Below are 22,212 nucleotides of genomic sequence, written 5' to 3' on the forward strand. Positions count from 1 at the left end.
AAAGCTAAATCTATGCAAACTGTTAAAGATTTCATACAAGTTAAGCCTCCTAGATTTAGTAGGCACTGGCCCTCTAAGAATTGGTCCTTTCCAGCCCCTTCCAGGTCTTCTCAAGCCAAACCCAGACACAGCAAAAGCCCCAGGTTTCAGTCCCAGGGGACACACAGGACTAAGCGGTGGGGGGCCTCCACTTCCAAATCTGGGAGTAATAAGACTGCCCCCCCTATAGTAAACAGTCTCAGTGACTTCCGTTTAAAACTTCCAAGCACTTATCAACTAACTGCCCCTTTGGGGGAAAAGATTGCTCTTCATGCAAAGAACTGGGAACTCATTACCCAGGACAAATGGGTTTTGGGTTTTAAGTATAGTGTCCCAAGGGATACAGATTTCACTTCCACACGTTGCCAACACCAAGCGGGTGGCTGGACCTACCCCCAAATCACTGGGCAAAGGCCCAAAAACAAGTACTTTCTCTCTTAAGCATGGGGGCTGGTACCGGAAGAGGAAAAGGGACAAGGTTTCTACTCAAGACTTTTCCTGGTACCCAGAAAAGACAATTCATGGCGTCCTATCCTGGACCTGTCTGCTCTAAACACCTTTTTGGAAATTCCAAAATTCAAGATGCTGGCTCTTCACCAATTACTTCCTATGCTAGGCAAAGATGCCTGGTTGGCAAAGATGCCTGGTTGAAAGAAGCATACCTGAACATCCCAGTCAGGGAATCTTGCAGAAGATACCTATGTTTCAAAGCAGGCCTCACGCACTGTCAGTTCTCTGCACTGCTCTTTGGCTTATCTACTGCGCCCAGGGTATTCACAAAGTGCCTAGCTCCAGTTACTGCATTTTGCAGGCAAAGAAATATTCAAGTATACCCATACCTGGACGATTGTCTAATTCAGGCAGAAAGCCAGGACATACTTTTGAATCAAGTGACCTTTGTACCAAGGGCTCTAACTTGTCTGGGGTACACCATAAATGAAAATAAATCACACCTGGTACCCTGTTAACAAATTATATTCCTAGGAGCAAGCTTGAATACAACTTCCCAGATGGCTTACCTCATGCCAGAGAAACAAATTCATTTGACGACCTACTTCAAACACGTGGCCACAAAAACCCTGCTATCTGCAAGACAAATACTGCAAGCCTTGGGGTTCATGGCCTCCTGCATTCTTCTAATTCCATTTGCAAGACTGCATATGAGGAAACTACAGTTGTATCTAAAAAGCCTATGGTGTCAACATTCTCAGGATCTAAAAGCAATGATTCCTATCATATCTTGCCTACGCCTAGAATTCTTTTGTTGGGCAGAGGCTTGCCACCAAAACAAGGGACTACCTTTCACACCACCCCCTGCCGCCCAAACCCTAACAACAGATGCTTCAGACTATGCACGAGGGGCTCACCTGGCAGGAAAGTGCATTCAGGGCAAATGGAACCCAAGTCAAATGCACCTGCATATCAATCAAAAAGAAATGTTAGCTGTACAGAATGCTCTGACAGCCTGCAAGGACCACATTCTTCCAGGACAACTTATGGTAAAGACGGACAACACCACTGTTATGTGGTACATAAACAAGCAGGGGGGTACACATTCTTACCCCCTCTGCCGACTAGCCATGGCATTGTGGAACACAGCCTTGAGCTACCAAGTGCACCTACAAACTCAATTCCTGCCAGGAAAATTAAATACACTGGAGATGGACTAAGCAGAAATCTGATGGACCCACACGAGTGGAAACTGGAACCAAGGATTTTCAACATGTTGACAAGCAAATGGGGGAGGCCAGATATAGACCTGTTTGCCTCTCCCCAGAACTACCAATTGGACAAATTTTGCACAAGGACTCCCCACAAGCAAGCCTGGAAAGTGGATGCTCTGTCCTTCAGCTGGAAAAACCTATCAGTCTATGCCTTCCCCCCTCTGCCTCTTCTTTCCAAAGTACTAGTAAAAATCAAACAGGACAAACCAAGGATGATTTTGATTGCTCCAAATTGGCCACACCAACACTGGTACCCCCTCCTGCGCAGTGTGTCACGGTTATCCTATTGGCACCTGTCTCAGACTCCTTCCCTGTTGTCTCATCAGGATAACCAGATTCTGCACCCTCAGATTCTAACACTGAACCTTGCAGCCTGGCTAATTACATAATCTCTCCTCTACCATCCCTCAGTAAACCAACCTTTGATGGATATCATTTTAGAGGCAAGGAGGCCTAATACTAGAAAATCCTATGCTGAAAAATGGAAAAGATTTTGTGCCTGGAACTCATCTCAAGGGATGTGCACAGCAGCGCCCGATTTGCCTCAGATTTTACAATACTTAACTGAAATGCTTCACAAGGGCCTGTCTTTTTCCTCCATTAAAATCCACGCCTCAGCCATTTCAGCTCATTATAGCACAGAACCTCCCCTCTTCTCTCATCCACTGCTCAAGCAGTTCCTCAGAGGGGCCAAAAATTTGAGACCACCCAGAAGAGCTCCAACCCCTGCCTGGGACTTTAACTTTGTTTTGGAGAAACTCACTCTATCTCCTTTCGATCCAGCTGCTACTGCAGACTTAAAATTTCTTTCTTGGAAAACAGCTTTTCTTTTAGCAATCACTTCAGCTAGAAGGGTATCTGAATTACAGGCCCTTATGGCAGTGGAGCCTTTCATCATCTTTCATGCAGACAAGGTGTCCCTCAGAACCAATCCATCCTTCATACCCAAGGTGGTATCCAGTGTGGCTCTTAATCAGTCTATTCATTTGCCAACCTTCTTTCCTAATCCACAGAATAAAGGGGAACGGATACTGCATTCCTTAGATGTGCACAGACAACTTAGATTCTACTTGGACAGGACTAAACCTCAAAGGAAATATGAACTGCTGGTGGCATTTGCTGCAGGGGCAGAGGGGATTGGGAAGGCTATTTCAAAGCAAACCATTTCTAAATGGATAGGCCATTGCATTCATTTCTGCTATAAGCACCATGGAAAACATATCCCCCAGGGGATCAGACCTCACTCCACCAGGGCTGCATCTACCTCTACAGTCTTTCTCAGAGGCGTCCCTACCAGGGACATCCTAGAAGCTGCTACCTGGAGTTCTGTGCTTACTTTCACCAAGCATTATCATTTGCCAATTTTCTCTAAATCCAGAGCTGGCTTTGCCACTGCAGTCTTGCAGGGTCTTATAGCTGGCCCTAATGCTATCTAAAGTCCTCCTCCCAACCATAGCTTTGTGAATCTACCCAAATGTAATGACTGCAACAGTGAAACACGAAGAACATAGTACAGTTGTGTACACTTTCCATAAATGTAGATGTTCAAGTGTATTCACTGTTGCAGTCCTGGTTACCCTCCCTCCAGCCCCCTAACTTCTTTTGGCTATACCTTTGCTTTCCTTTACTATGCTTAAAAGCCTTTTTGGTGTATTTGCTTTTTTGTTGGAGGTATATCATTGTATTTTTATTTTTAATTGCTCCCCATTAGGGGGGCACATGACATCTGGGGCAAGAAAAACTGATGTAATGTTGTCGGCTGCATGTTTTATACCCTTGAAGACCTGACGTCCTGGAAGAAGGGACAGCAACTGACGCAGGACCCAAGACTTTGTTATCAAGCCGACTGAGGGCTACCTGCAAGCAGATAACCCAAATGTAATGACTGCATCAGTGAATACACTCGAATATCTACATTTATGGTAAGTGTACACAACTGTACTATCTCAGTTTCTAATTCTCCCTGTGGGGGTTTCTTTTTTTCTGAGACTGTTGCTAGAATGTGCCAATGTTTTCAGGGGGAGAACACTGAGGTTTCTCAGTCCCTCAGAAAATACTATGAGTTGTTGCAGAAGATTTTCCAGCACCTACACCTATTCCTCCTGCTCTGTCTGCTGTAGAGGATGTGTGCTTTGCTGCCTGCAATTTACCTGATAAGTCTGTTGCCCCTAAAAATGCAGATAGGCTGTGTAAAGTTCCTCAGTCGTTTAAATTTGTATACACTTTTCTGAAACCTAACCCACCAGCTATAGCTTTAGTTTATCACACTACTGCTAATCACCTAGTCAATTCCAATCCCTACCCTTTATGATAAGGATCGAAAAATTATTGATAGGTATGGAAAAGTGTATACTTCTGCAACTTTGCTTTTCAGAATTTTGATTTGTCAGGCTCATATGTTAATGTTTGTTCTCACAAGTTGTAAAAGCATAAGGAATGTTTCGTCTGCAGTTCCTTCTTGTGAGGAAAAATGTGATTTAAATAAGTTAGTTTCTTCTGTCTCATTGGTCACTGCACATTGTTTGCAATGTCTGTAGGAGCTATGGCCACTATTTTGAAGTGGATTGCATGGCTGCCTTCTCAGAACATCCCAGGTGATGATAAAAATGAGATTTTAAATTCTCCCCAGGATAGCGATTTAGTGTTTGGCACCTCTGCTGCAGAGGTAATCAAAAAGTTTGATGAAGGAGGCAGCTGATTCAGGCAATCTTTAAGATTTTTCAGCTCTCATTTTCTAAATTGTCCAAGGGATTTTTATATCTCCTCATCCATTTTTGGCAAAACAGTGAATAAACAGTCTCAACAAAATTCATGTAAACAGACATTTAAGAAGAAATGGCAAGGGGTTCCAAAAACAAGTGTCAAACATCTCAAAATCAAGGACTGTCCAACAAGTCTTAATGGCTGTTCAAAAGACCTTGTGACCCCCTCGCCCCACTCTGGACCCTTTTTGTATCTTCCAGAAAGTCTGAACCTCCATTTTTCTCTTTGGCAACAAATTATTTTAGACAAATGTGTTCTGAAAATCGCTCATCAAGGTTGCAAATGGCAGTGGGAGGAGATTCCTCCTTTCCAGGGGGTTATTCCTCATTCTCCAGATCAGACTCTGTTGTTTCTACGTATTCTTTATCACATGCTTTCTTGAGTTGTGATAAAACTAGTTTCTCCTTCCCATTTGGAGAAGGGTTTTTATTCAGAGATGTTCCTAGTGCCAGAAAAAGAAAGAAGGAAAGAAAGAAAATGTTTGGAGACCGATTCTGGGCATTTCTTTCTTTCCCTAAACCTATGTGTGATAGTGCCCCCAAATTCATAATGATGTCACTTCACAATCTGTTACCTTTTCTTCCTCGTTCAAGTTTTCTGGTAACACTAGATTTAAAAGATGCTTATCATCACATCCCTATTCATCAAGACTTCAGATGCTTCTTAAGGTTTTGTATGTCTAGATCACATTATCATTTCTCTGCCGCACCCTTTGGACTATTCGCTGCACCAAGTGTTTTCACAAAATGCCTAACTCCAGATCTGATGATGTCAATTTTCATTCATCCTCACTAATGGGGTCCAGATCCAAGGTCGGATCAGAATCAGCTGTTACTACAGTTCATGGAAACATTCGAGCTCTCCCCTACCCATAACGCACTGCCACCCTGTCACCTTAGCTCTCGTTTGCTGCTTTCATGAATAGACGTGATTAATGACAGCTCTCGAGCTTTGTGGAGGTAGATGATATTTTCTTGAATTTCTTATTTTTTCTCCTCTTCCTTCCTCAGACTCTCTCCTTGTTTTTTTCGTCTCCCTTTATTCCCGCATTTCAAAAAAAAAAGTTCTCCTTTTTATCCCTTATCTTCTATTTCTTCCTGATATTTCTTTTTTTCTGTTGGACTTGTGTCTGAGAAATTTTTTAAAATGTGTACCTATGTGGGCACAAGATGCCCATTTCTAACAGACATTCTCTTTGTTTATATTGTCTAGGTGCAGAGCACTTTGTCCTAGACTGTGAGATATGTGAGGCTTTTAACCTTGAGCTATCAATGAGAGAAAGAATAAGTTGATTTTAAAGACCTACTGCCCTCTTATTTTTCTCTGGCCTTACTGAAATGGCAGCCCTTGAATTCTTCCCACAAACCTGGGAAAAGGCCTAGGTTGGACAAGATCCCAGTCTCCTCGGAGCCAGAGAAGAATTTCGTTTCAGATCCAAAGAAGGCCTCTTCATCTTCAGAACCTAAGAAAAGTCTTTGAATCTGAAACCCTTGCCTTGACACACTTATTCACTTTCTATAGACATGGCTCCATCTTGGCTCCATTCCAGGCCTGCTTCTGTTGTGTCCTTCTGCTCGACCTGAAACCTTACCGAAGCAGATGTGGCAAGAATGGTGATGGAGCTAGTCACCGAGCAGATCCAGAAGAGTACCTTGTTAGTTTCAACTCCGTCAGATCTGGGACATCCTCCTTCCTCCACTTCTCCTCTGACTGACCCCATGCTGCCAGAGTTCTCGTGTCTGAGCATCATGGGCCTGTCTGGGTTGGATCCAAGGAAGTTAGTTTCGTCAGATCTGGCTATGACCTTGAGATTCTCCAAGCCGATGTGTTCAGATCCATAGGGCTCCTGGAGACGAAGCCTCCACATTGGGTCCTGGTGGGGTGGTATTGACTCTGATGTTTTCGGAGCCTTCCCTCTTTCTTGGAGCCTCTGTGCTGGACACCTCTGCTTCAGCTTCCTCCTAGGGCAGTCATCCTTTGGGAGTAGGGGAGGTCAACGGACCAGAGACCCTTGTCATCTGCTCCATTGGTTTCCTCATCCCTGGGGAGGTCAGCCTTCGAAGTGGTTCAGAAGGTCTTCTGTGAATCTTTAGAGTGGACTGGTCTCCCCCCCCCGACCCATCCCTGGCTACCAATCTGGTTTTGTCATGTGCTCCCCATCATTCCGCACAGGGACAGCCAACCCAGGGCTTCCAGTCTACCCAGTCTGGAATACATAGCTCTTCTGATACTTCTCCGGATCTTCCCACTGAAGAAGTCCCTCAGAAGAGAAGGTGCAAGAGGAAGCACCTTGACTCACTGAAGGAGTCTCTTACCACTGATACTGATTTTGAGGTAGGGGAAGGGTCCCCCACCCCACCAACTTTAGAGACACCTTGAATTCCTGAAGCAGAAGGGTGATTAGTCTGCCCACACCCCTACCTCTGAGGAATCAATATACTTGGAAGCTTTTGGTGCCGGCCCTGCTTTCTCCTGTTTTGCCCCACCTCCTGATGAATTAGTGGATTTGAATTTTTAGGAAGGCATGGAAGGAGCTAGATTCGGTTAAGCCAATACCAAAAAGACCTGCTAGGATCATGGCAGCCCCGGTAGAAAGGCAGTATTTGAGTAAGGGTGTACCGTTTGATGCTGTCATTGCTACGGTGGCAACAAATAAAGAACTCTCAGCTGACAGTTCAAATGTCTACCCTCCTAACAAGAAGTCTAGGTCGATGGATAGACTGGGGAAGCGAGTCTACACTTCACCGACTTTTGCTGTCTGATTGCTGAACTGTTTTAGCCCATTTTACAAGACTGCAAAGGGACTTAATCAAGGAAATTCCAGCTCATTGGCAAAGGTTGCGACTGAGGAGGATCTGTTACTCCTCAGTTGAGTACCTTACATTGTGTGGTTAGTTCGTCCATGCGGTTATCTAACGCTATAGAGGGTGCTGCATGGACAGCGGGTTCAGGTTTAGCCATGAGGAGACAAAACTGGATTTGCCTATGTGATTTTGTGGAGCCTTGTAAGTCTTTTTCGTCAATGCTCCATTTGACATATCATCACTCTTTGGCCCTACAGTGAAAGAAATGCTTTCCAGGTGTAAGAAGGATGGGAAGATGCTTTCTGCCATTGGAGTACATTTTTTGACCCCCCCCTTTTCTAGGAATCAGAGAGGGGGCCGTAAAATGTGGTTCGGGAAGTCACAAGGTCTATTCTCTGATGCATGTGGAACCAGTTCTCCCATAGGCAGAGGGGCTAACATGAGTAATAGAAGATGCTCAGGAGGCAGAGGAGGCCTGCAGAATAATGGATCCAGAGAAATGTTCTTTGACAGACCCTATCAGCACTTCTGAAAGGAGGTCCGATTGTCATCCTCTGGAGGCAGTCCGGGGATGTTATTCTCTGCACCAATTGACTTGGCTAGATTTAATAAGCAATACTTCTGTGCAGACAATTATAATCAGAGGTTATTCCATACCATTTTCCCTTCTTCCGATAACAAACTTCCAGATGTTCCACCCAGTCAAGGGGAGCCAGCACCTCAACTTTTCCTCAGGTGGGTTGCAAATGTTGGAGAGGTGATTAATAAAGATGCAACTAGGAACATATGTTTTGGGAGTGTAATGAGCTGACAGATTTAAAAAATTCCCCACTGAGTACTCTAGCAAAACTATTAGGTGGGCAAATGGCTGAAAGTAAGGAAATGATTCTTTTGAGATGGGATACTGTATCTGAATTGCCTAGACATAGTAAGACCTTATTACGTTTATTTCCGTTGGCTTCCAAAAAAGTATTTACCAACAAATGGTCATCAAAATCTAAACCAACCATATTTGAGGTATTGAATAATATAAAAGAAATAAAGGAACAGGAAGGAGGGGTCGTTAGAAAATGGAAGGAGCACGTTACATAGAAGTAAAGGAAAGTTGTGGGAACATTAAATGCATAATAATGTTCAGGAGGAGGAGGAGTAGTGAGTGTGATGACTGACCACTGGACCAGTAGTCAAGGAGCCTCAATCCTCACTACTGGCACCTGTGGTTGGGGGGGTGTTCACTGGGAGGATAACATGTACACACACAGTATTTCCAAATGTAGTTCTCTGCATCAAGTGCAATTTCCCTTAAAAGCACACAGATTACAGTCAGTCCGGGACCGGTTCCTATCTCTTTCTGCAGATCCCCAGTAAGACTTGCCACTGGTAGATCTATAGAGTTGAGTTCTTAACCAGGGTTCCAAGCCAAGTCCTCCAACACTCTGTCTGTCCAACCAGTGCTTTGTGTCCCTGCCCAAGCAGCTGGCACACACACTCTTAGAGATTTGATTTGCACACACACACACACACACACACACACACACACACACACACACACACACACACACACACACCTGGGAAAGGCTGGCACAGGTTTACTAGCTATTCCCCATTTTGCCCAGACTATAGGGTAGTTACCACTGCCACCAGAACCCCTCGCCAGCTATCTTAAGGCTCTTAGAATGGCACCAAATATACTCAATATTAATACAAATGGTAGTTTGACCAAGAGCAAGGTTATTAGGAGTGGCCCACACAGTGTCACCAAATAAATATGCAAGTACTCTCAAAACCTGTATTCTTGAACAAATTTCTGTGAAATTTGGAAAAATGTGTGTATTAAAGGACAAATTATTGTATAAAGAATCTATTTATATTCTAAAGTTTAATATATTGCTGCCTTTAGGCTTCAACTCTGAAGTTATTGGAAATATGTATTGAATAATCAATTGATTGCTAATGGAGGTGACTATATAAGAAGTTTTGTATTACTCCTGGAAGGCTGTGTGCCGAGCCACAAGAGTGATTTGTCTGTATTAAAACGTTTATCTTTTGGCCAGTTATGGATTGGATTTACTCTCAAAACTTAAATATCTCTACACAGATCAGCCACAATGAAAGGCTTAAATATATTTAATGATAAATAATAAAAACAACAAAATATTAAGTATATAGTCACATTGACATCAGAGTTCAAAACCACAAGAAATATTTAAAATAACATTGCAGGACAGGTTCAGACAAGTAAAGAAAAACAATATCTTAAACTAAGCTTCACTATATTCCTGACTGCATCTGAGAGAGTTACTATACCCTAATAACTTACTTAATACAGCAAGGCAGATGATGTGGCGAATGGTCGTCCTTGATGTTGTCATGCCCAAGATAGAATACAGAATGTTCTGTCTCTCACTAAGAAGACTTCTCAAAATAATATCTAAAATATTACTTCTGGGAAAGCTCGCAGAATGACAGTTTCTGGTCATCTGACTTCTAGTTCCCATGCAAAAAAAAACATTGCTGGAAGCTGGCACAACTTAGCACTTACCTGTAAAAATACACACATACACAAGGACTTTTGCTCAGATCTTTGACAGGTACTGGAAATCATAAAACAGTTGCATACCTCTATTCTTCCAGAGCAGTGATTAGTTCACCCCAGTACAGAAATCTTCCTAGAACAGTCTTTGTGTCTCTGGCTGCATTGAAACCTGTGAGATAGCATCTTTATGGCCTACCCTATAAAGTAATTTAATTTCAGATATTTTTCTAAAGCTTGCCGGACTTAGGTTAACCCTCCAGTTTCCTGTGTTAAAACATATATATTTAAACAGTTACATTAGTGCATGTACACTTCTGTTCTCTACAGTAAGGCACACTATGCATACATTGCAAACTCAAGCACTTTGCAAATATCTTTTCAACACAAACGTCTGTACAATCAGTTTGATATTCACAAATGGCATATAATTATTTACAAAATTCCATCTAACTGTGCTGGGAGTACCTTCTTTCATCACAGTGAGGTTTAAGGAAAGGCAGGAATTCAGCAATTTGGTAATGTTGGACTGGTGTTAATAGCAAATAAAATATATGTGATATATATTGTATTTATATGGAAACATAGTAAAAATGATTTGTTTTCTTTTTTGTTAATGTATTTACCTATATCTTAAGTGATAATTTAATAAATGTATTTAAAAAATCTTATTGTTTCACTGTAGTTGTGTTTTAAAATGTGTGAATCCAATGTTTTAAAGCATGTATGTAAAAGCTTATGTCTAGTGAGTTTCCTAGATGCTTTCTGCATTTAGAAATCGTTAGATGCATATTTTAAATATATTTTTTTAATTTATTGAATTTATTTTAAATATTTTTTTTCATTTATTGAATTTCTTAATTAGGGTAGAGCTCTGATCACAGTATACCAGTTTCACTCTCAGGGCTAGATTTTGTAAATAGAAATTAATGTAAAGTAATGTCAGTACAGGAAAAAAGCATACAGTCATTTGTAGTAAGGAAACTGTTACTGCAGTATAACAGAACATTCAAAATCAAATGAAATTGTAAGACTGTGTAACAGTGAGTTTAAAAAAAGGGTCTGTGTTCTGAATATATGTACAAAGGATAGATAGACATTTCAAGGAAGGCAGGGGGTGGGTTGTGTTGGATTAGAGCACTGGTGAGAAGTAAGAGAGGTGAGTAGGTGTAGGAAAATGGAAGAAGAGAAGGAAGACAGAGGTAGTAAAAATCTACAGTAGGAAGGAAATAATGATGTGGAAGATGTAATTACTGGTAATTGAGGATGAAGTTAGGTTGTATGTCCTGATTAAACTCGTTTGCATTTTGCTTGAATTAGAAGGTGTGCCCTCATTTCTTTGTAGAAACTTAGTCGTGTGGTGATTTCTTTGAGATGAGTTGGGAGTGATTCTCAGAGTTTGGAACCAAGAGTAGAGAAGCTGTTGTGCATTGAAGTCTAATTGAGATTTCAAGTGAAGCTCCGTTGCAATGACATTGTAAGAGGTGTTTTAAGGTAAGTGTGGATGCTAAAGGAGTGAATGTATTTGATTAAGGAGTTTCACTTACTGAGATGCTACAGCTGTTAGCCACTTGGCTTTTGCTTAACAGTGGTGCTAATACTTTGGTGAGAGCGTGGTAAGTCTGCATTTTTATGTGAGATAGTTTGCATAGTTTTCCATTTTTTTCAAGGCAGCAGCTTAGGGTAGACTGTTTTCAAGTTGGGAGACCAGGAACCCTTTCCCAATAGCAAAGTTGCTGCTCAAGACAAAAATTGGGCAGTTTTTCTGGACCAGATCACGAGGGTAGTTTACTTTGTTTCTGTTTTTCCCTAAGTGGAGATGAAAGTTCAGGCAGAAGTCCAGCCAGATTCCTTTGTATCTAAATGAATTGATATTTTCAGTGTCAGTCTTTAGTAGGGAGGTTGAGATTTTGGAGAGTTTTTGTTTTCTGCTGAAGACCATGCAGTTTTTGAAACGTTAAGTAACTTTTTGTCTATTATCTGTTAGTGGTAATGAGTTTGTCATTGAAGTTCTAAGTAACATTACGAGCCACAAGAGTGGAAAATGACCGTCATCAGTGTATAGCAAGAGCAAAAGTTGAAGGTCATAGGAGAGTTTATTGAGGAATAAAAGTGAGGCTAATAGCTTGACTCCAAGAGGGTGAAAGAAACGTACTGAGAAGACATGATTATAAATTTTCAAACATTTGGTCACTGAGAATGAGGTGGTCAGCTAAGTGAGATGCTTTCATAAAGTCAGTAAATATTGCACCTGTATGCAAGCCATTGTGGATATTGAGAAGTATGTTGTCAGTCAGTGTCTAGAGTGCTGTCAGTTCTTTTAGTTCAAATGCTGGTGTTTTTGTGGGAAAGGAAGTGATATTATTGGATGTACTGTGCAAGATAGGTATAGATCAGCTTTTCAGGTACATTAGCTGCTGTTGACAAGATCGAAATTGGCAGATAATGAGATTAATTGGAAGGGTTTAATTAAGAATTATTCTGTGTGATGTAAACATTGCTTAGGTGCAAGAGAGTGGCTGAAAGGAATTCTCTGCAGTGATAAATAAACCAAGGTATTAGGTTGCTGAACCTGTTGGGGGCATCTAGTGGAATTTGTAGGAGTCTGTCAGTATCTTTAGTATTAAATAGCTTTAAAGTATAAGGGAGGATAGTGCATGCACTTGATGATGATGTTATTTTATAGTTTATAAGATTGGTATAATGTACAAATTATATAATTATCTGCAACATTTGAAATCTGATACCTGAAGAAGAGAGTTCATATAAACTAAATATGTACTTCAGCAGACTGTTAGTGAGGTTTCTCTCCTGAATATTGTCCTCTTTGAATTTGACTGTCATAGGTTCATTAGAACATTGAGCATAATACTTGTAGTGTACAAGGGAGAGAGAGTGATTAAAATTTTTTAAGAAAGTCTTATAGGTTTTGGTTCTCCAGTTCAGCCTCTGATGGGGGGGGGGGGTCTTTTAGGTGGGAGTCTGCATTTCTTGTGTTTGTGTGAGTTTTGCTGTTGCCTCTTTTTTTTCTCCCGTAGCCTAAGAATTTGCTGATAGGTAAACTTGTGATCCTGTAAACTGCCTGAATTGGGGAAAGGAGATGAGATGAGATCTGGGGTGCTTTTCTCACAAAGGTCCCTTTTGTCCAGTCAGTGTTCTGAAGCTCAGGGTCCTTCCTCTGTAAGGCGTTTGTTTGCCCTAGGCACTTGCTGATATCCAGAGTACATATATATGTGCCATTTTCACTGCTTTCTAGTCCTGATAAAGAACGAGTTTGAGCGGGACACTATCATCCTAAGGGAGAGTCAAAGTCCTGAGATAAAAGTATTAGGACAGGGTGAGTTTTGAGAACACAGGAAGTTTTACAGTGGGAGAAAGAAAGACGTTGGAGGACATCCCATCCTGGCCATTACATAAAACTTTGTCTGTGTTGCTAGACAGCATGGAGTAGAGGGTATAGTTACTTCATTTGTGATCTCTTCAAACATCTGCTATTAAGATAAGTTAGTTACACAGTCGATGCTATTCTGTGTCACTGTTGCAGTACTCCTTGTAGTAGGGATCCCTTACCTAGGGCAGCTTGACATCCGGCCAGTATACTGAATCCTTAGGTTGTAATAGGGATGTTGTGCATCATGCATGTGTTCCCCACACACTGCGTAGGGCATAAAGGTGATATACGGACATACCATCCTCAAACCTTCTCTGCCACCAGTCCAAATGCCGTTGTCAGTCGGAATTCTCTGTCATCTGTTGGTTGCCAAGCCATTTTCAGATAAATGCCCCATTGGGTTTTTCTTATTATTTTACTTTTTGGTGCCTTTTGGTTTACATGTCACCCAGAAAGGGGAAATGCAAGTGTTGGAGGCAGATTCCCCATAAAGACCATCATGAGGAGTGTTTGTTTTGCTTAGGTACTTCTCACAACCAGACATCTTGTTCTTTTTGTTGGACGTTTGTCCAGAAAGTTTTGTGTAGTCGGCTCTCCTTTTTGTTTATTTACCTATAAAACCAACATCTTAAATTGTTGGCTGAGGGTACTATGGAAGAATCATCCCAACCCGAGGGTCAGCTGTCCATGAAGAAGACGACCAAGAAAGTTTGGTCGGATACTTCTGCTGTACCGCCTCCACTAGACATATCTGTTGAGGCTGATGAAAGCCCAGAGGACTGCCCATTTTTTCAGTCAGATTCCTCTATCACAACTGCTTCAGAAGCCAGCATGCCCCCAGCTTCTAGCATGTCCTCTGAGACTCTGGGGACATATGTTTTGGATGTTCATACATCATATTCTGTTTCGGATGTTCAGAGGGAACAGCTACTGATTGTTTCTAAAGGGCATAGGAGTGTTCTGCAAATCATTATTAGGGAGGAGATTCTCACTACACTTACTGCGTGTAGGCAGGGATCTGAGCTGCCAAAACTATTTAGGGCTGATGTCCCTATGAAAAAGAAGCAAAAGACTAAGCATATTTCTCCTGCTCTTAAGTATCCTCAGCATGAATGGCTGGATTTTACACAAGTTTTTTTCAGTGTCCTTATAGCTTTGAAACCTACTCGGGGGGGGGGGGTGTCTGTTCCTGCTCCCCCTTTGTCTTCTACTCCTCTTAAGAGGCCTAGGGAGCAGGTTTCATCTGATGAGGAAGCAGATTCGAATAAGGAATGTTTGGCCTATTCCTCCCTGTTTTCCTCTTCCTTGGATTTTGGTTTGGAGGAAGAGGATTCTATAAGCCCTGATTCTTATTTTGAGGAGATTTCTTTTGGGGATTCTGTTTCCTGTATGATAGAGTTTAAGTGGGACTGTGCCCAGGTTTCTGATGTTCTAAGGAGGCATTATGAATTCCTTCCAATGGAGTCTCCCAAGCCCTCTGCTGTTCCTCCTGTTCTTGCTGCTTTGTTGGATACTTTTTCATGCAGCTTCACAGGCCCCTGATCCCCAGCCCCCTGCTCCTAAAAACATGATAGGTTTTATAAGGTGCCTAATTGCAAATTTATTTACAAATGCCCCTAAGTTGATCCTTCTGTTATTTCTGTTTCTTCTGATAAACCCTCTAAGCTTTTGCCTTCTACTAAGCTGCTTCCTTTGACAATGACAGCAGAACTATTAAGAGGTTGGGTAATAAAGTGTATACTGCTGTTACTCTAGCCTTCAGGGTTTTAGTTATCAGACCCACAGGTCCAGGTATGTTATGGCTCTTCTCTTTCAGGCTTTTCAGGTTATTTCAGATCTTCCTGATTCTGAGGGGATGGTTTCAGCCCTCTCTTTGTTAGGGTCCTCCTCTCAAGTGGCTTGCCATTCCATTAAATGTAGTTATGATGCGGCCATTGCCTCTTCTAGGGCTACTTCCTTTGGTTCTGTGTTGAGGAGGTGCTCCTTGCTTCTCCTTCAGTCTCTGCCTGATGATATCAAGGCCAAGCTGATGGATGTTCCTCTTGACAATAAAAATCTGTTTGGTTCTGTGGCTACTCAGCTTTTTAAATCTCTTCAGTAAAAGGGTAAGGCTATGTAGGAATTGAAATATATTTTTGTTTCTCCTGTTTCCAAACTTCAGAGGAATTGCCCTACCAAGTCTGCCTTTGTCCATAGACAGTCTCAACATCCCCCAAAGCTAAAAAAGGTGCTGGAAGGGCTCCCCCTGCTACATATACTCAGACTCCTACAGGTGAGAAGCCTCTTTTTCCAGACAAGCCAGGTTCTTCCTGACTGTCTTCTTCCCCCCTCCTAAGCCAAGTGTTTCTATTTCTTCATCTTTCCCTGTCCCTTCCAAATTGGTTGTAGATCACTCAGGACTCTTGGGTTCTTTCCAGCATTCATCAGTGCTCTTACATAGTTTGAAAATCCTTTCCCCCATTTGTGAGTATTCCCCAACCTCCTCAGGAACAGCTGCCCTTTTTCCAGATGTTTCTCAGAGCCTTTTGTCTCAAGGAACCATCCAAGCAGTTTCGACTTTTCAAAAGGGGAAGAGATTTTATTCCAGAATGTTTCTGCTTCCCAGGAAAGAAGGCACCTGGAGACCCATTCTGGATCTGTCCCAGTTCAACACCTTTCTGAAGGTTCTTTCCTTTTGAATGTTATCCCTTCAAACGTTGTTTCCTCCTCTTCCTTAGGCTTTCCTAGTCTCTCTAGATTTCAAGGGTGACTATGTCCATATTCCTATTCATGCCCCTTTTCAGAAAATGTTTGTTTTTTCTGTTGCTTACTTGCATTTTCAGTTGTCTGCTTTGTCCTTTAGCCTCTCTACTGCCCAAAGAATCTTCACCAAATGCCTTGCTCATGTGATTGCTTTTTGCAGGATGAGGAGAATTCAGGTCTTTCCTTATCAGGACGACCTGCTCATTCACGCTTCCTCTCCAGAGATTTTGCTCCAGCATCTTAGTTATTTGTTTTCTGCAAAGCTTAGGATTTACAGTGAACTTTCAAAAATCCTTCCTGACTCCTCAGGAAAATGTTTTTCTAGGTGCAGGCTGCAGACCATTCCAATGTTGGCATTCCTGCCTCCTCCCAAGGCTTTGACTCTGATTGCATTCTTTCATTCCCTTCTTCCTCTGGCCTTCATTACAGCCAGAGAGTTTCTAAGAGGTCTGGGCTACATGGTTTTCACCATTCCTATGCTTTCTTTGGCCAGATTTCATATGAGAAGGCTTCAGTGGTTCCAAGTCAGTCTGGCTTCAACATTCTCATCCTTTAGACTTTCCAATTCCTCTTCTGTCATGCCTCAAGTTGGAGCTCCAGTGGTGGACTCATCAACTGTCTTTCAACCTAGGGCTTCCTTTTCAGCCTCCAGTCCCCACTCAGGAACAGTTTTTAGATGCCTCAGACGCGTGATGGAGAGCTTCCTTCAGCCCTCTGAAGGTTCAGGGCCTTTGGTCTCTTCATCAAAGGAAAGACCATATCAATATCAAAGAGATGAGATCTTCTGTCCTGGCTCTTCAGGCTTTTCATTCTGTTTTTCTTCAAGGGCCCCGCAGAATCTTCACAGACAATACCACAATGATGTGGTACATCAACAAGCAAGGGGAGACACAGTCTTACTTTTTGTGCAGACTAGCTCTTCATGTTTGAGATCTAGCTGTCCAGTATCAGTGGACCCTTCAGGATGTTTTTATTCTTTCAGATCAGAATATTGCGGCAGACTCTCTGAACAGGTCCATAACACAGAATCATGAGTGGATGCTTCACAGAAATTAATGTGTTTCTGGATATTGTCTATCAGTGGGGTACTCCTCAGGTAGATCTTTTTGCCTCCCCTTTCAAGAGACAACTTTCTCTCTTTTGCACCAGAGTCCAGTATCCTCTGGCTTGGAAGGTCGGTGCCCTGTCTTTTTCCTGGAAGGGAATGTTTGTTTGTGCTTTCCCTCCCCTTCCTCTCATACCAAGGGTCTCGTTCAAGATAGAACAAGACTCTCTCAAAATCTTGCTGGGGACTCCCTTTTGGCCCAGACAGCATTGGTTCCCTCTTTTTCTGCTTTTATCACTAGTTGTGGCTCACAGGATGGACCTACTCACACAGGACAAGGAGTCTTTCTTCCAGTCCATCCCCACTTGTCCACACTCCAACTGATGCTGTGGATGATAGGGTTTTGATCCCTTTTAGACAACTTGTTTCTGAGGATATGCTTTGGGTTCTGCTGGAGGCCAGGAAATCCACTACCAGGAAATATTTTGTCCAAATGGATGAGATTTTCTGTTCGGTGTCTTGCTCGTAACCTGGATCCACTTTCTGTGGAAGTTGGTTCTGTCTTAATGGTGTGAGTCGCTCAGTGCGGGGTTGGCATACTCCTGTTAAAGCCCACCTGCCAGCCATTTCTGTTTGTCTGCCTTTGACTCCTCCTTTGGCTTCTAAATTTGAGGTCAAACAATTCCTTAAAGGCATCCTTCATATTAGGCCCCTCAGGAATCCTATTCCTCCTTCCTAGGACCTTAATTTTATCTTGGAAGACTGCTCTTTTTTTGGCCCTTACCTCAGGCAGATAGGTGACTGAGCTGCAGGCCTTTATGGCCGTTCCTCCTTTTTTAGTTTTTTTCATAAAGACAGGGTTTCTCTCTGTACTAATCCCTCTCTTATGCCCAAGGTGGTTAATGAGTTGAGTCTTAATCAGTCTATTCATTTGCCCACTTTTTTTTCCATTCTCCACAGTCTGCTAGTGACAAGATTTTTCACACTTTGGATTTGCAAATACACCTTACATATTATTATTTTTTTTTTTTAGAAAACAGGTTTATTGTTTTAACATATAAGAGAAATATCATAACCTTACATATTATTTGATTAAAACTAAAGCCAGTTGTAAATCTGAGCAACCTTTTGTTTCCTTTCATCTTGAGTTTTTGTGTTTGGCTGTTTCTAAGCAAACAATTTCTTTATGGATGTCTAAGGCCATTTCCTTTTGTTTCTCTTTTCATGGGAAAAGTTTTTCTTCTTCTGTTGAGGCTCATTTTCACAGGTCTGTGGCTTCTTCTGGTGCTTTTTCCAAAGGACTGGATACCAATTCCATCCTTGAGGCAGCTACTTGAACTTCTGTGCATACTTTTACCAAGCACTAGAAGTTGGATGTGGTTTCCAGGACTAGAGCTAGATTTACCAGTTCTATAATGCATGGCTGTCTTGAAGGCTCTGCTGGGCCTTCCTCCTCCGACCTTTCCTCCTGTGCTTTTGTACTCTCCCTACTGTAAGGAATACTGAAACAGTGATATAGAAAGACATAGTACAGTTTTGTAAAATCTTACCATAACAGTAGATGCCCTTCACTGTTGCAGCATTCTCTCCCTCCTCCCCCTGTTACTTTCTCCTTCTGGATGCACATGTTCCTCTTTTTTCCTTGGACTATTGTTCTTCCTGGGGCTTTTCAGTTCTGAGGATAGTACGTCCGTACATCACCTGTATGCCCTGTACCGTGCAGAGGGAACATACATGTGACATATGACTTCCCTATTACAACGTAAGGCTTTGGTATACTGGCTGGACGTTGGGCTGCCTTAGGCAAGGGATCCCTACTGTAAGGAATATTGCAACAGTGAAGAGAAGGACATTGACTGTTGTGGTAAGATTTTATACAACTGTACTTTCTGTGTTGTTGTTCATTAGATCACTGTTGGAGTATTCCTAACATCTGGGACGACTCCTGGAGGTTAGTCGAGATTCGGTGGAGGAAAGGGATACTTTCTCCCAATTTGGGATGCCATGAAGGACAGCTTTAGCAAATGCATTTCTTGTTCTACACTGAACATCCTGTTTATAATGTTTAATGAAAGTATGGACTGAGGACCAAGTTTCTCCTTTGGGAATAATTTGACTCTACCCCTTGCTAGAAATCCCATGCAGTAGCTACTACTCTGATATAGTGGGCTTTGAGTATTCCAGGTAGCTGTTTGTCATGATTTGTACAAGAGAAGAGACTTGCCTTGCAGATTTGTTTGAAAATAGCTTGTTTAGACACTGGTGAGCCGGGGCGGCCATGGTGGTGCAGCAGTTAGCATTGCCACCTCACAGCAAGAGGTCCTGTGGTTCGATCCTCCGCTGGGGTGCCTTCTGTGTGGAGTCTGCATGTCCTCCCTGTGGTCGCGTGGGTTTCCTCCGGGTGCTCCGGTTCCCTCCCACATCCCAAAGACATGCTGTAGGTGGATTGGACACTCTAAATTGGCCCTAGGTGTAAGTGTGTGCGTGTGTATGCCTTCTGTGGAAGGTTGGGCAACTCGACACTGTAAAACTCCACTGCCAATCATGAGCGGACAGATGATCCGCTGTGGCGACCCCTAACTGGGAAAAGCTGAAATAAGAAGAAAACACTGGTGAGCCGGTTTTCTTTCCAGCAAAGGATGCAGACTGGTAAGATTTTATCAGGTCTTTTGTCTTCTAAGTAAAACCTGAATCGCCAATGAACATCTAACAAATGAAATCTTTCTATCGTGGTTTGATGGTTTGGACAGAAAGCAGGTAACAGAATAGTCTGATTTAAGACTGAATTCAGAAACTACTTTAGGCATGAAAACAAGTTGAGGTTGATGGCTTATTCTGTTCTTATGAAAGACCAAAAATGAGGAATGGACAAAAGGCCAGTGACTCAAACTATTCTAACAAGCTGCTGTGTCTATAAGAAAACGGCTGTCCTGTAAATTGTTTTGTTACCACTGATTAAATCCATGAGTAACTTGATTTGATCCTAAGATGGCAGCAGCAAAACATTATCCTGTCTGCATACCTATCAACTGCACCTATTTTGGAAGTATGTACCTATTTCCAGGCTTGCTTTACACCTTTACACGATTCACATATTTTTGGAGGTGCATACATACTTTTAGGTTTGCTTTACCCCATTCACATGCCTTTTTTAACCCCCTTCACAAATGATTTTTGAAGTTTAGCTCACAAGAAACCAGATTACATAACCAGTATACTGATGGCACCAATAATTTGAAGAAAAAGAACCCATGTGTTACATTGCCATTTTTCAGAAGCAAAAAGAAATGACTTTGAGGTAGATGTTTGTAATGTCATTCATTTATGTCTGTAGATTTTGCTCGGTCTTCAATAATGTGCTTATATGTTTTGCATCATTTTTGTCACTTTCTGTTTTTACGCTTGTGTTTTCTGAGTAGAATCCCAACAATTCTACTGAAAAGTGGCAAGTAGTGTGCGTTATCTGATATTCAGATTTTATGGTAGTTGGGCGTCCAGATTTTTGGCTAGATGTACCTATTTTTCAAGAGCCTTTGTACATACTTTCACTGCCTGCGGGTTGTGAGGTATGCTTGTCAGAGTATATTTGTGATAGTACACATTATTACTGTCATTTAACTTTTTTAGTATATGTTTGGTAACTACCATATTGACTTCCTTAAAAGTTTACCAGGTGCATGTACCTGGCCCACAAAATACCTTTAGTGACTGTTGTTTTTTCATTTCCCTGTTATCTTTGAGGGATCCTTTTCATACTTAAAATAATCGATAAATATGTTACTGCATTGTAGTACATGCATAGTCAATGCCATGTTATGGAAAGGCAGCTAATTTCTGCAGTTTAAAACCACTTTTGCAGATTATTCTTTAAATGAAAGAAATATTACTTATTTCTTTTTTATTTCAGTGTCTAAAGCTTTTGTGCACAGGCCATTCCATTTACCTTTTCGACCAGATGATGACTTGCTGGCAAAAGCTATGGCCCAAGGGCATAAAACAGTTGATGTTCCTGCATCTCTTCCAACTCCACCACATAACAATCTTGAGGAGCTAAGGTAGGGATGGCAACAAAAGGTTACTTATTTTCAATATGTTAAACTATTTAAATGTCTTTTTGATGGTAAACTACTTTTTTGTAGTTAAAATTTAAGTAAAGCAGGTTTCCAAATTTTCAAAATTTCTGTGAAAGTCTTTTAGCCATAAGAAAGTACTACTTTTTTAGTTTTGTTCGCAGAAACTGATCCACCTTTGGTTAATTAATACTGTTTCAGTAATGTACCACCCCACTGTATTTAAATGTTAATATTTAGCAGTCACTTAGTTTGTCATTGTGAAGCAATGTTTGATATTTTACTCGGAGGACATGACTAACATTTTGTAATGATGAAATATTTAATCTGATGTTGCTTTCATTTGCTCTTCAACCTATGGGTCTCAGATCCGAGCATTGCATCCAATTCAGCTGTATACTAAAGCTGCAGGCTCTAATATTTGAGCTCCTCCCCTGCCCATGATACCCATGATGCATGTTGACTGAGTTAGTCAAAAGACCCTTTTCAGCTATGAACCGTGCTATAAGGCAAAGGGAGTAAAGTTTATAGGTTCATAGGTATTTATTAGGCTAACGACCACAAGGGCCTTTTTAAGCCTAGCCATGCATCCCAAATCTCTGACGCGTTCTGATACCCTTGATAAGTGTAAGCATGGGCCTGGGAGATGAACCATTTACATGTTACCTGTTTGCATCAGAGACATAGTGCAAACCAGGGATGAATTTCCGGTTTCCCATCCAGTTGTCCAACTTGCACTTGTATTGGATTAGGGAGGAACTCTGCTTCACATGGATGGGGAGCCTCTTCCATAGACGGGGAAGTCTCTGGGATACATACCTATCTCTTCAGCAGCAGGTCCTGTTTATATCACAGGAAAGGTTTATGTCTTTAGAACGGGTAATGTTTGTTTTGTTGATATGCAGGATGTCCATCAAAGTGGGGTCTGACAATGCCCTGTAAGCCAGGCATAGATCTCCCCCCTCAAAAGCCTGTAGGAGACAGAATACAGGGATAGGGCATTGAGGCCGCCTGCATAGGACATATTACTTATGCCCTGTATTCTTTTAGTGAGGAACCTCTGTGGATGATGTCCTTCAAGGATGCATCTGCAGTCATAAC

The 22,212-nt window shown here is 41.9% G+C and overlaps 1 protein-coding gene across 1 annotated transcript in view; it reads left to right on the forward strand.

The window, feature by feature from the left end:
* Positions 1-22,212, forward strand: part of KMT2C (lysine methyltransferase 2C) — a gene marked incomplete in the record, with an annotated part of 4,117,755 nt that overhangs the window by 3,467,835 nt on the left and 627,708 nt on the right. Inside the window, 1 exon segment of the mRNA XM_044066891.1 lies at positions 20,949-21,096. Coding sequence (XP_043922826.1) covers positions 20,949-21,096 — 148 coding nt within the window.

Source organism: Protopterus annectens, chromosome 3.part1, assembly GCF_019279795.1.
Source record: "Protopterus annectens isolate FY-2018-M chromosome 3.part1, PAN1.0, whole genome shotgun sequence".
Classification (NCBI taxonomy): Eukaryota; Metazoa; Chordata; order Ceratodontiformes; family Protopteridae; genus Protopterus; species Protopterus annectens.